Raw genomic sequence first — 13,678 nt, forward strand, 5'->3', positions numbered from 1 at the left:
TTTATGTCAGAGCTCTCAAACTGAGATAAAAATAAACAAATAATTTATTTCCCTGAATACAAAGTGAAAATTTAAAAAAAAAAAATTTTAAGTATTGTTAATTAAATCCCAGATGGTCATAAAAGTTCTGTATCAAATCCAAAATGTCGCTCCAATTGAATTCCAATGGTATTCAAATAAATTCCGATATTTAATGTGTTGATGTTCCTGTAGTCTCTAATGTGATAATGTGTCGGTGGCCTGGAGTGTGGCGATGTGTTAACATTCGTGATGTATCACAATAATATAATCCAAAATGATCTTGTTTGAATTCACCATAATTTCAAATTAACATTTTAGTCAAATAATAGTTGTGAGCACTTTATAACTCCAATCAATAATAATTTGAAAAATTAAATCAACCCAAATTAAAACCTGAACACATTAATAAGACTGATTCTATTCTGATTCAGATGTTAAAGCAAAAATTAGTAATTCATAGGTAAACAAAATTGTATACCCCTTTACTTGACCTAGGTCGCAATTACCATTTTCAGAAAATACTCTCTCAACTAATAGGAAATTTCCATTCTGTACGTTTCTATGGTAAGGCTCAAGACTGTATCTTTGATGCAACATGAAGTATACATGTTTCTACTAATAATGATCTAAATATTAAATCTATTCTGAGAGAGAAATATTAGCTCTGTATTATGTTGCTTACAAAATAAATAAAACTGGTCAGGTACAACATTAACTTGATTTTGGACAAGGTAAAGTTCAAAATACAAATGTACATAACTTGTAATCATTAAGAAAAGCCAACAGATAATACAAGTTAAACACACACAACACCACATAACACTTTAATGTTTACTGTTGACCTTTTACATTGCATATTAAACTTTTACCTTCAAACAAATATAGCATCGTTGATATTTACATATATATTGACAAAAACTTGACTACTTAGAAAGTATAGCGGAGGAATTTTAAATTTTATGCTTTAGTGAAACACATTTAAATTATTGCATCCATATGGATTGTTTAAAACTAGATGGTTTTATGGAACCTTTTAGAAAAGATAGAAACTGTCACGGAGACGGCATCATTGTATACGTTTCTTATATGCTGTTTTGCACACGCCTGAATGATTCGAACTTTGGCTGTCATGACATTGAACTAACGTGGATTTTACATTACCCCACTTGAGGGTAGGGTGCAGATCCAGCTTCTCTCCAACCGATTTCAGTGAAAGTTTTGAAGCTTCAGTTGATATTGTCAGTTAGAGATATACACACACTATTATTATAGGGGACTATAACACTGATTTACTTGTACAGATATCGTCAGTTAGAGATATACACATACTATTATTATGGGGGACTATAACACTGATTTACTTGTACAGATATCGTCAGTTAGAGATATACACACACTATTATTATGGGGGACTATAACACTGATTTACTTGTACAGATATCGTCAGTTAGAGATATACACACACTATTATTATGGGGGACTATAACACTGATTTACTTGTACAGATATCGTCAGTTAGAGATATACACACACTATTATTATGGGGGACTATAACACTGATTTACTTGTACAGATATTGTCAGTTAGAGATATACACACACTATTATTATAGGGGACTATAACACTGATTTACTTGTACAGATATCGTCAGTTAGAGATATACACATACTATTATTATGGGGGACTATAACACTGATTTACTTGTACAGATATCGTCAGTTAGAGATATACACATACTATTATTATGGGGGACTATAACACTGATTTACTTGTACAGATATTGTCAGTTAGAGATATACACACACTATTATTATGGGGGACTATAACACTGATATCGTCAGTTAGAGATATACACATACTATTATTATGGGGACTATAACACTGATTTACTTGTACAGATGTCGTCAGTTAGAGATATACACATACTATTATTATAGGGGACTATAACACTGATTTACTTGTACAGATATCGTCAGTTAGAGATATACACATACTATTATTATGGGAGACTATAACACTGATTTACTTGTACAGATATCGTCAGTTAGAGATATACACATACTATTATTATGGGGGACTATAACACTGATTTACTTGTACAGATATCGTCAGTTAGAGATATACACATACTATTATTATGGGGACTATAACACTGATTTACTTGTACAGATATCGTCAGTTAGAGATATACACATACTATTATTATGAGGGACTATAACACTGATTTATTTGTACAGATATCGTCAGTTAGAGATGTACACATATTACATATATATTATTATGGGGGACTATAACACTGATTTACTTGTACAGATATCGTCAGTTCGAGATATACACATACTATTATTATGAGGGACTATAACACTGATTTACTTGTACAGATATCGTCAGTTCGAGATATACACATACTATTATTATGGGGGACTATAACACTGATTTACTTGTACAGATATCGTCAGTTAGAGATATACACATACTATTATTATGGGAGACTATAACACTGATTTACTTGTACAGATATCGTCAGTTCGAGATATACACATACTATTATTATGAGGGACTATAACACTGATTTACTTGTACAGATATCGTCAGTTAGAGATGTACACATACTATTATTATGAGGGACTATAACACTGATTTACTTGTACAGATATCGTCAGTTAGAGATATACACATATTATATATATATTATTATGGGGGACTATAACACTGATTTACTTGTACAGATATCGTCAGTTAGAGATGTACACGTACTATTATTATGGGGACTATAACACTGATTTACTTGTACAGATATCGTCAGTTAGAGATGTACACATACTATTATTATGGGGGACTATAATACTGATTTACTTGTACAGATATCGTCAGTTCGAGATATACACATACTATTATTATGGGGGACTATAACACTGATTTACTTGTACAGATATCGTCAGTTAGAGATATACACATACTATTATTATGGGGGACTATAACACTGATTTACTTGTACAGATATCGTCAGTTAGAGATATACACATACTATTATTATGGGGACTATAACACTGATTTACTTGTACAGATATCGTCAGTTAGAGATGTACACATACTATTATTATGAGGGACTATAACACTGATTTACTTGTACAGATATCGTCAGTTAGAGATGTACACATACTATTATTATGGGGGACTATAACACTGATTTACTTGTACAGATATCGTCAGTTAGAGATATACACATATTATATATATATTATTATGGGGGACTATAACACTGATTTACTTGTACAGATATCGTCAGTTAGAGATGTACACATACTATTATTTTGGGGGACTATAACACTGATTTACTTGTACAGATATCGTCAGTTAGAGATATACACATACTATTATTATGAGGGACTATAACACTGATTTACTTGTACAGATATCGTCAGTTAGAGATATACACATGCTATGATTACACTGGTCAACAGTGAAATCATTACTGACTTGAAAAGGCCCTAATCTGTAGTATTTTGGTGTGCCGAACACGAATATAACCGTGAAAAATTTGTATTGGCTCTCGTTTTGAAGATATTCATATACCTCATTTTCTATGTTTCACTGTGTAAATTTCTCCAGTAGGACTGCAGCAACATCCGGAATAATGATGTAACATTGCATAATACCATCATGCTCACATCATCCACAGTTGATTGCATCATTTTCTGATGCAATGCAATACTAATGCCATGCGGCTGCTGAAGTAAGTTGACGTAAGCAGTGTACTATACATGTGTAGGCCTATTATACTAATGCCAGGCGGCTGCTGAAGCTGACGTAAGCAGTGTACTATATAAAGCCCAATCAGATAGGTTCAGCATTTAAAATATTTTAGACGTTGTGCGAGACAGTTCAAGCTACTGTTACATAAAACTTATTATTTTATCCATTTACGTACAATAAAGAACAGTAATGCCTCGAAAGTGTGTTAATACCGCGGACAATTTTTGCTATATTTGTGGGGAAGTGACATTTGCCAACCAGAAGAAAAGTATCAATTCTCAAGTGAAGAAGGCATATCATCTTTACTTCGGATGCAAGGTTGGTGACCAAGACAAGCCTTGGGCTCCGCATATATGCTGTGCTACATGTACAACACAGCTTTCACAGTGGTTGAATTGCAAAAGGTCATCAATGCCGTTTGCAGTCCCAATGGTGTGGAGAGAGCCAAGCAACCACCTAAATGACTGTTACTTCTGCTTGGTTCCTCCTCTTTCCGGCGGAATAACGAAGCGAAAGAAGTCGAGAATAGTCTACCCAAACATTCCGTCTGCATTGAGACTAGTTCCACATGGTGAGGGACTTCCTATTCCAGAACCTCCAGCAGAATATTCTCTTGATTCATCTGACGAAGACAAAGGTGAGTCGACCTGTTCTTCTCCTGGTCCATCAGCATGCAGTGATCCAGATTTTCACTGTGGTGCATCATCAACCCCACACAGAATAACACAGGAAGAACTAAATGACCTGATTCGTGATTTGGACTTATCAAAGAACAAGGCAGAATTGCTAGGATCAAGACTCCAACAATGGAATCTTCTAGAAGAAGATGTCACAATTACTGCATATCGAAAGCGCCACCAGCAATTGGAGCCTTTCTTCAGAAAGGAAAGTAATCTGATATTCTGTTCCGATATTGAGGGCCTCATGAATGCTTTAAAAATCACTCATGACCCACAAGAATGGAGACTATTTGTGGACTCTTCGAAACTGAGTCTCAAGGCTGTGCTTTTGCACAATGGAAACATTCTTCCATCTATTCCAGTAGCGTATGCTGTCCACATGAAAGAGACATACGATAACTTAAGGCAGCTACTGAATTCCATTGAGTATAACAAGTACAGCTGGCACCTCTGTGGTGATTTGAAGGTAGTTGCCCTTTTAATGGGACTGCAGCAAGGATATACAAAATACATGTGTTTCTTATGCGAGTGGGATAGCCGAGCAAGGGAAATGCACTACATGAGGAAGGAATGGACTCACAGGCAGAATGTAGCCATTGGAGAGAAGAATATCCAACACCCAGCTCTGGTTGAGGCTCAGAAAATCTTGCTACCACCCCTTCACATCAAACTAGGTTTGATGAAGAACTTCGTGAAAGCCATTGACCGGACTTTGCCAGCATTCCGATACCTGCATGAAAAATTCCCTCGACTCAGCTAAGCAAAGATTAAAGAGGGAGTTTTTGTGGGTCCTCAGATTCGAGAGCTTTTCGAAGATGACCGGTTCAACAACTTGCTGGAAGGTGACGCGAAACAAGCATGGAATGCTTTTCGCCTAGTTTCTACAAACTTCCTCGGAAATGTTAGGGCAGAAAACTATAAGGAACTAGTAGAAGACATGTTGATGAAGTATAAGAAACTTGGCTGCAATATGTCTCTAAAGATTCACTTCCTTCATTCCCATTTCGATTTCTTTCCTAGCAACTGTGGTATTGTTAGTGATGAACACGGCGAACGTTTTCATCAAGATATCGCAACAATGGAACAAAGATACCAGGGAAAATGGTCCACTACAATGCTGGCTGACTACTGCTGGACACTCCTCAGAGATGCTCCCGAACAGCTGTACAAGAGACAGGCGAAGAAATCTAAGATGTAGTCAATGACTTGATTTTTTATAGGTAGGCTATTACAGTTGACCTTTTACTATTGGAATGCATTTCGTTATGTAAACATTAATTTCTTGCAGATTACAAAAAAAACTAGAGCCAATTTTGCAATTTGACTGTCATATTCGTGTTCAGCACATAAAAATTGATAAGAATTGACTAATTTTATTTCAGTAACATGACTTTTGTAAAAATTTGTTGTCCAGTGTTATGGGAGACTATAACACTGATTTACTTGTACATTCTACTTCTGTAAATCTGGTTTATTTAATGGCAAGATAAAGTCTTCAAAATGTGATAACAAATCCTACGTTAGCTACTTCTACAACCAAAACCATGCTTGGTTCAATGTTAATAAGTTACGGTACAAATATAATTCCCACAGATCTTACAAGTTTATAGAGAATTTAGTGATCATGATGCTCCCAGTATAGCAATCATCGTTAACGTGCACCTCCAAGCGTCCTACATGCGCCTTATCTGGATTTACAACAAAACTGATTTTAACAAATTAATCGCTCTAATAACAAGAGCTAACTGAGCTAACTGGGCAGATATATTGACAACACCAAGGGATATTGATGTTGTAACTGATATATTCACAACCAAACTATTATAATTCTGAACTTTGTGTATTCCTTGTAAAACTGGAACAATTCGCCCAACCGCTAAACCGCGGTTTTGATTTCCAAGTAAGAAACACGATAAGGAAAATTTGACAATCCACTGGAATAAATTCCAACAAATCAGGAATAAGGCAACAATACAAAAATATGTGCCAAAAAGAAATAGTTGGATAATATTGATGCACATCTTTCACATTCTGAAAATAAATGATTCTAAAACAGTTTGGAAAATTACAAAATCCCATTTAAAAAAAATAAATCCTTCGAATTACATTACAACACTTATAGAAACAAGAAATAATGCTTTGGTTTGTATCTATGATGAAAAAGAAAGGATAGCTTATTAAACGATTCTTTTACTTAAGTTTCAACTACAATATCTTCATATACTCACACAATCTCACATTTCATCACATAGGGATTTTAAGTTTTGTGGTTTTATTGGTTTATTGTTTTTTGTTAATTTTATTTTTTATTTTATTTGGCAAATTACTTAGCTAAGAAATTGAGGTGACACTGAAAAAGACCATTAGAGTTATTATAAAAAAACCAAACTTATGGACTTTACATTGTCATTTGTAAATGTCTTATTCCCTTTTTACGGCCATGTCCTACCCCTGTTGTTGCTCTGGTAGGGATAGTTTTAATTGTTGCTACCGGTGTCTCGGTGGTGAGCGTCGGTTTCGTCATAGAAGGTTTCGAAGTCGTGTATCTTGACAGTCTGTTTCTTTTCGGTTGGGCTAAAACAAAGACTTATACATTTCTCTCAAATGTTTTAAATCCATTAAAATGTCTTGTAACAGAGTAACCGTTTTTATTTCACTCTCTTCCTTCTGTTCACTGTTCAAAGTTTTCGTCTCTTCTCGCGTTCACCATCATCGTTTGCTTCTTCTTCATGAACAAATACCTGCTCTTCTTTCTGACGTTGCAAACAAAAGTTTCCAATTCTTCCTTGTTTCTCTTTTTATAAATTATCATAGAGTGATAATGATGGAGAAGGGGGTGAAGGTAGTATTACCACCTGTAAAATTACATGCAGAGCCAATAGAAAAGCGCAGAAATCAATTTTAAGTAATCCTCCTCTAAATGAACACTTGCTACTACAGTCCTAGTAGTAGTAGTCGCACTACGATGTATCCGCGGCAGGCACATCGTCTTTTTTCTATTAGCCATTACTAATGCACTAAAATTCTTCGGCAATGGTAAATGGTAAGATCATGTATACAGAAAGTTGCATCACGCATCTGTTCTGACTGGAAGGGAGACAACACATCCATTCTAAATTATGTTACACGCATACTGATTATTGTACATTCCAGTCCTCTTCGATCTGGTCTCTCACTTGCTCACTGTGACAGATCTCGAGACAACCAATTAAGATGTGGGCAAAACTAGAGCCTTCGACCATCATTTCCAACATAATATTTAGTCCAGACTTCCTGGTATATGTGATGGCAGGTGGGACATTACTACGATTACAGATACAGCTAGATCGAAAAGAAAAATCTATTTAGAGCCTATAGTGTGTCTCAGTCTATGGACCGGCTGTAGTTGTTGTTGTTGTTATGGGGTTTAATGACATTTTTCAGCACAATATAGGCTATACATGGCGGCCAGTATAAATGGTGGAGGAAGAACCCGGGAAAGCCCGGAAAGAACCACCGACCCACGAGAAGCAACCGGCAAGCTTTCTCACATATCCACATTGGCTGAGCCCGAGACTCTAACCCATGCAGACAGAAGTAAGATGGCAGTGATATGTGATGGAGAGCGCTTTAGACCACTCGCCCCCCCCCCCTCGGACCGGCTGTGAGAAGACGTTTGCTGATAATAACTGAAGCGGTATGATACCTGTCAACCCTCTTTGGTTAACAAACCCGACGATCCTTTTAAGGGCCACTCAGATCTCTATAAAAAAAATTGATAATGCTCATTAGTATTGTCCAATTTTGTTTGTATGCCTCTGCATATGTTTACAACCACTCTAAAATTTATATTCTGTACCTCTTTTACGTGTTTTGGGTATAGCGTGTTTATGAACACTACCTGCCCGTGCTGGCCTGTATGCTACCCTTACCACTCCATATCATTCGATAGTAGGTATAGATGTTTGTATTAACTACATAGGGCGTGTTGCATAATATGTATGGGACATTGGATAGCAATACTAATTTTATGTTTTGGATTGTATTTAAAACTTAGTATGTTGGATAGTACTCAAAGATTTGTCTGTTGGATAGTAATCAAAACGCATGTATTGGATAGTAAATCAAAAAAGTGATGTGTTTTATAGTAATCAAAAGTATGTGTTGGATAGTACATCAAAAAATGCTGTGTTGGATAGTAATCAAAAGGTATGCGTTGATAGTAAATTAAAATTTGTGTGCCGGATAGCAATAAAAAAAAAAAATGTGCTGAATAGTGATCATAAAGTATGTTTAGAATAGTATCTAAAAACTAACATTACATTTTCCATTGTGCCCCATAACTGTTTAACGTTGAAACGAACTATAACTAAAAGTTTTAACATTATCATTCCTGTAGTAACCCAGAGTATCTAATTTAAACATACGGTGTAATGTTAATTCCCGTAGTGTCCCAGAAAGGTTCCATTACTGCGGTCAACCACTTGTAACAATGCGACAATATATCCTCAGTGTTGAATCACCGTGTTCCCCAGAGCGTCTCGCATGCTCAATATGTGGACATGTTTAACATTACCTTTTCTGTAATGTCCCAGAGTGGCGCCACATGTAAACCTACAGTGTAATGTTAAGTCCCGTCGAGCCATATGGCGACTCATATTACTATTAGAATATTGCGTTAAATATGCAGACAAATAATTCGGAATTGTTAACATTTATAAACGCCAACAAATCGTTTGATACTTATCAAATATTAAATTATTTAAAAATTTAACACTATCTTGAAACGATAAAAAATAGGTATCCAACATATACAAATAGTAATGATTTATAAAAAAAAATTATTAGTCATGCCGTTTAACACTGACAAATAAAAACCAAGGATATGTTACATACTTTTTTGCCTAAACATCACCGAACTTCCGTCAGAGGAAATATGATATGTTGTGAAAATATTTCATCATTGATGCAGTCTATCACCATTATAATCCAACATTTTTTATATTTTCTGGATTCGAAAGCATCGTTATTGTTTCTTTATAATTGTTTTTTGTTTCGTTTTGTTTAAATTTTGCAAAGCTCATCTGATCTTGGCAAGGTTCTGCGTCCGTCAACGTATGCTTTGTTAACGCTCTATTCGTCACATTTCTGACCTGATATGGATCAAACTTGGAATATAAATTTATATCATCAATTTCTCAGATGACTTCGAACATACGCGAGATCCACGAATTTGACTGATTTGATCATGCATCTGATTTGCGGACGCTCTAACCATTTAGGTTACCGGAGCGGTCTTCTATAATAAGTGAGATGTGGACATATTGATGACATGATTACAGCTTAGTGTTTATTCGCATTACTTACTTTAACTAGATTTTCACTTGTATATGGCAATATTAAACCATTATATTTTCACTTGTATATGGTAACATTAACAATGATTATTGAATACATATAAAGTTCTAGCTGATATACAAGGATTAGCAGTTTAGTAAACCAGCGGCCACGGTGCCTCCACCCCTCCCCCACCATTGTCATTTGTAATGCCCATCGAAGTTAGATGTCTTAAAGAACAATTATATCCATTTTAGTGTTTCTGTTCCATCTTCAACTTTTCTCTTTGTTTAATTTCCTCTCATATAAGTAGTCCCCTTTCCTCGTTTTGTAAATGTAGAACTATTTAAAAAGTGACCCTTCGGCAATTTCGGTGTAAAAATTTAAAAAAATGTGGGTTGTGTTCGGCAGACTTGCCACCAATCCGTGTTCACAGATTGCGAAGTACTAGATGATTATAGCTGATATATTAACTGATTCCTATACAATGATAAGAAAGTGCCTCTCCACATAGGTTCCTATTTTGTATAAGGTTAGATTTTTAAAATTTCCCAGGTTTTGCTCCCCGATAAAATACTAGCCATTAAAAAAGGCCATGCACATCTTATTGTTAAAAAATAACTTTTAATTCCATTTATTTTGGTGTATGACCGATGGGTGTAGTTTGGGTTTTAGGTCTAGAGTGTACAGCTTGGCCTTACTTCAGATGCGCATTTGTCAAAAAACTATAAAATAGCTCCGCTTCGTCATTGTCACTTCATGAACTTCAGAGGTAACTTGTAAATAAAAAGTGCCGATAGCTTTTTCTTTTACATTTTATATACTTTGTAATTAATTCACTGCACTTCCACGAGCTGGTAATGTCTAGTCGCAACATTAGCTTTCCCTATTTTCATCACTGCTAAAGATAGTGTACTTTTTAGACTAATGTTTACTTATTAGAATAGGTACAATTTCCACAAGTACAGTATCCAAATAAATTTCAGCCACAGTACAGGAAAGTAATATAGAGATAAGTATATCCACTGTGCATTTTGCAAATGCAAACAACTTCACCTTTACATCTGTCACTTTCTCATGTTCATAATATCTGTTGATCAACCTCTATGAGTCCCCTACCCATAGTGTTATGTTTCTTAGGAGTAATATTTTAACGGATTTATTAGAGAAACAATATTTTATTAACATTTGTTTTACATTTTTAAAATGATTAGTAGAGTGCAGACATTAATAGAATAGTTTTAGTTTAATATACGTTTGGATTTTATGAGAAGCAATAAGATTTATACTATATTTTCTATTTTACTCCGTTTCAAAATGATACACATGTAAATTACATCTCCATTGACATCATGGCGGAGTAAGGAATTCTTGTCTCATTTTCATACAAGAAATCTCTCTTCTTAACTAAAACTATGATTGAATAATATAATTTAATTTCTTACATACTGAGGCAAACTTTACTTTGAATTTCAATAAGTAAGGCAAACCCATTCATTTGAATAGTGAATCGATGTGTGTGTAATGTATTTTCGAGTTTGTCATTAATTTGTGGAGTAGTTTTTGTTCCTTAAAATGTTAAAGAGGCACTGTTAGTACTTAAAATTTGTCTTAGACTACCACTCCCTCCAAATAGTACCAGATACCGAACAGTTTGTCTTTAGTAGTCAAAGCGGTATTTATTTATAAAGCTACGTTAGTTACATGATGTTCCGAAATGTTAGACCTCGACGTTGATTCGTTTTTTGCGTCTAGGTCTTACTGCCTAAATAACGGCTCTGTGTAGAGTGTTTTGATGTCGACTAACATCATAAGGAAAGTCAAATTTTCAGGAAAATCTCATACAACTGGCAGCCAATAACAATACTTTTCTACTAAGTAAAGTCCTAATGTTTTAGTCAGACTTTACTTACTGTTATGTCTTTTCTTTAATAAATTCAAATTCTCGCAGAAGAAATGGACCTGTTTACAAGTTTCATTGGTGTACATTTCATTTGGCTGGTGAAATGCAATGGAAGCCAGGAATGTCAAAATCTGGTTAAGTTGAAGTATACTTCTTTAGCGAAACAAATAAAAATATATTAATATTCAAGAAAGTGTTTTGATAGCATCATTTTGTTCAAGATTCTTTTCATCCTTTTAACCGATTTTGGTATTCCTGTCTTCTATTGCATTCCAGCCAACTGAAATGTAGGCCAACAGAACTTATAACATTTGCTTGTATGGGAATTTAGTAGGAAAAAGACATCAGAAGTCTGTCAAGTGTGTGAGATATTCATGAAAATTTGACTTATCATTCCAGTGTTAATCTACATCGGAACATGCTACACAGCACATTATTTGGACAGTAAAACTTGACCCAAAATATAAATACAAGCGTCGATGTCTTGCATTGTAGGAGTACATGAAGGGCTACCCCATGGCCTTCATGAACTTGTGACCCATTCATGAAAATCTATTTAATATTTATCTTTGAGAATCATAGCAAAAATACATTATTTAAATGATAGAAATGATTAACTTAGAACAATACTGCATCTTAATCCAAGCTTCTGATTTTGCAAGAAGGTGTCCCAGACCTACTTTACCATTTGCTTACCAACTTCTCAGCTGAAGCATAATTGTCAAGAAATTCCCAGGCATATTGTCTGTTTTATAACTCTGCAATAGATATTATTTTTTCCATAGACAAGACATTTCAAACACATTTCATCCAATTCATTGGTGTTTCTCTTCAACTTAATAATGGGGGCCCCGAGTGGCCGAGTGGTCTAACGCGCTTTCCGTTACGGATCACTGCCATCTCACCTCTGTCTGCGTAGGTTCGAGTCTCGGATTCGGCCAATGTGGGTATGTGAGAAAGCTTGCCAGTAGCTTCTCGAGGGTCGGTGGTTCTTTCTGGGGATTTCCCTGGTTCTTCCTCCACCATTAATACTGGCCGCCATGTATAGCCTATCTTGTGCTGAAAAATGGCGTTAAACCCTACAACAACAACAACATCAACTTAATAATGTATTAGATTTACAAAATATTAAACTTCTACTATTTGATTAAAATGAAAATGGTTTAGTTTGCTTAATATCTTAATATCTTTTGCCATGTAGTGACATTATTACGCTGAATTGTCTAAACCCAACTATAAACCTTATCTGGTTCCTTGGTTGAAATGCTGACAGAAATTGTCCAATGTAATGTATTATATTTCCATAGCCTGATGCATAACCATTACAGTTTGTAAAAGCCATGTTCAGAATAGGCCAGCATATTTGCGAATCATGAAAATATAGGGGTAGTATTCTGTGTCCAGAATCAGTATTGATTTGAACAGAATGTTATGGAGACAGTTGCTGCATTTCAAATTTTAATCATTGCAGTATTTTATTTTTGTCAGTCCGACGAATTCAGTATGCATTTTGTGCCGATATTTGTGATGCAAACCTTACATGCACAGAAAAGCTGAACTGTCATGTATATATTGTTTGGGTATGATGTCTTACTTTCAGTACCAACGGTGTTGTGTAGAATGTTTCCAGGTTGACTGATCCCAGAACTAGATGCCAAATTTTTAATAATACATGTATCTCACAAACTTGGCAACCCTTCTTAATGAAACAAAGAAAACCACACTAATGCTGATAAAAGCAGTTTGATAGCTTCATTTTATTAAAGGAATGTACCCCTAATAGGCCTTCTGTCATCATCACATTTCTACAAACTGAAATATATGTGAAGGAAACATGAAAATGCATCCACTTGCTTATTGGTAGCCTCATTTCCCTATTAGTAGCCTCACTAATCTGATCTGGTCTGCAGAATCCTGACCTCAAACAGGTGTTATCTTGGAATGACTGAATATAGCATAGCATGTTTAATTAGCATATAAATACCACTACAAAGCAATGTGA

The 13,678-nt window shown here is 35.1% G+C and overlaps 1 protein-coding gene across 1 annotated transcript in view; it reads left to right on the forward strand.

Moving 5' to 3' along the window:
* The first annotated feature begins 11,090 nt into the window (after positions 1-11,090).
* Positions 11,091-13,678, forward strand: part of LOC149782794 (transcription and mRNA export factor ENY2-like) — a 31,501-nt gene continuing 28,913 nt past the window's right edge. The window contains exon 1 of the mRNA XM_089934306.1: positions 11,091-11,133. Within this exon, the coding sequence (XP_089790432.1) occupies positions 11,126-11,133 (8 nt within the window). The 5' untranslated portion in view covers positions 11,091-11,125. The remainder of the gene's footprint in view (positions 11,134-13,678) is intronic.

Source organism: Sinohyriopsis cumingii, chromosome 15, assembly GCF_028554795.1.
Source record: "Sinohyriopsis cumingii isolate HCF-2022 chromosome 15, ASM2855479v2, whole genome shotgun sequence".
Classification (NCBI taxonomy): Eukaryota; Metazoa; Mollusca; class Bivalvia; order Unionida; family Unionidae; genus Sinohyriopsis; species Sinohyriopsis cumingii.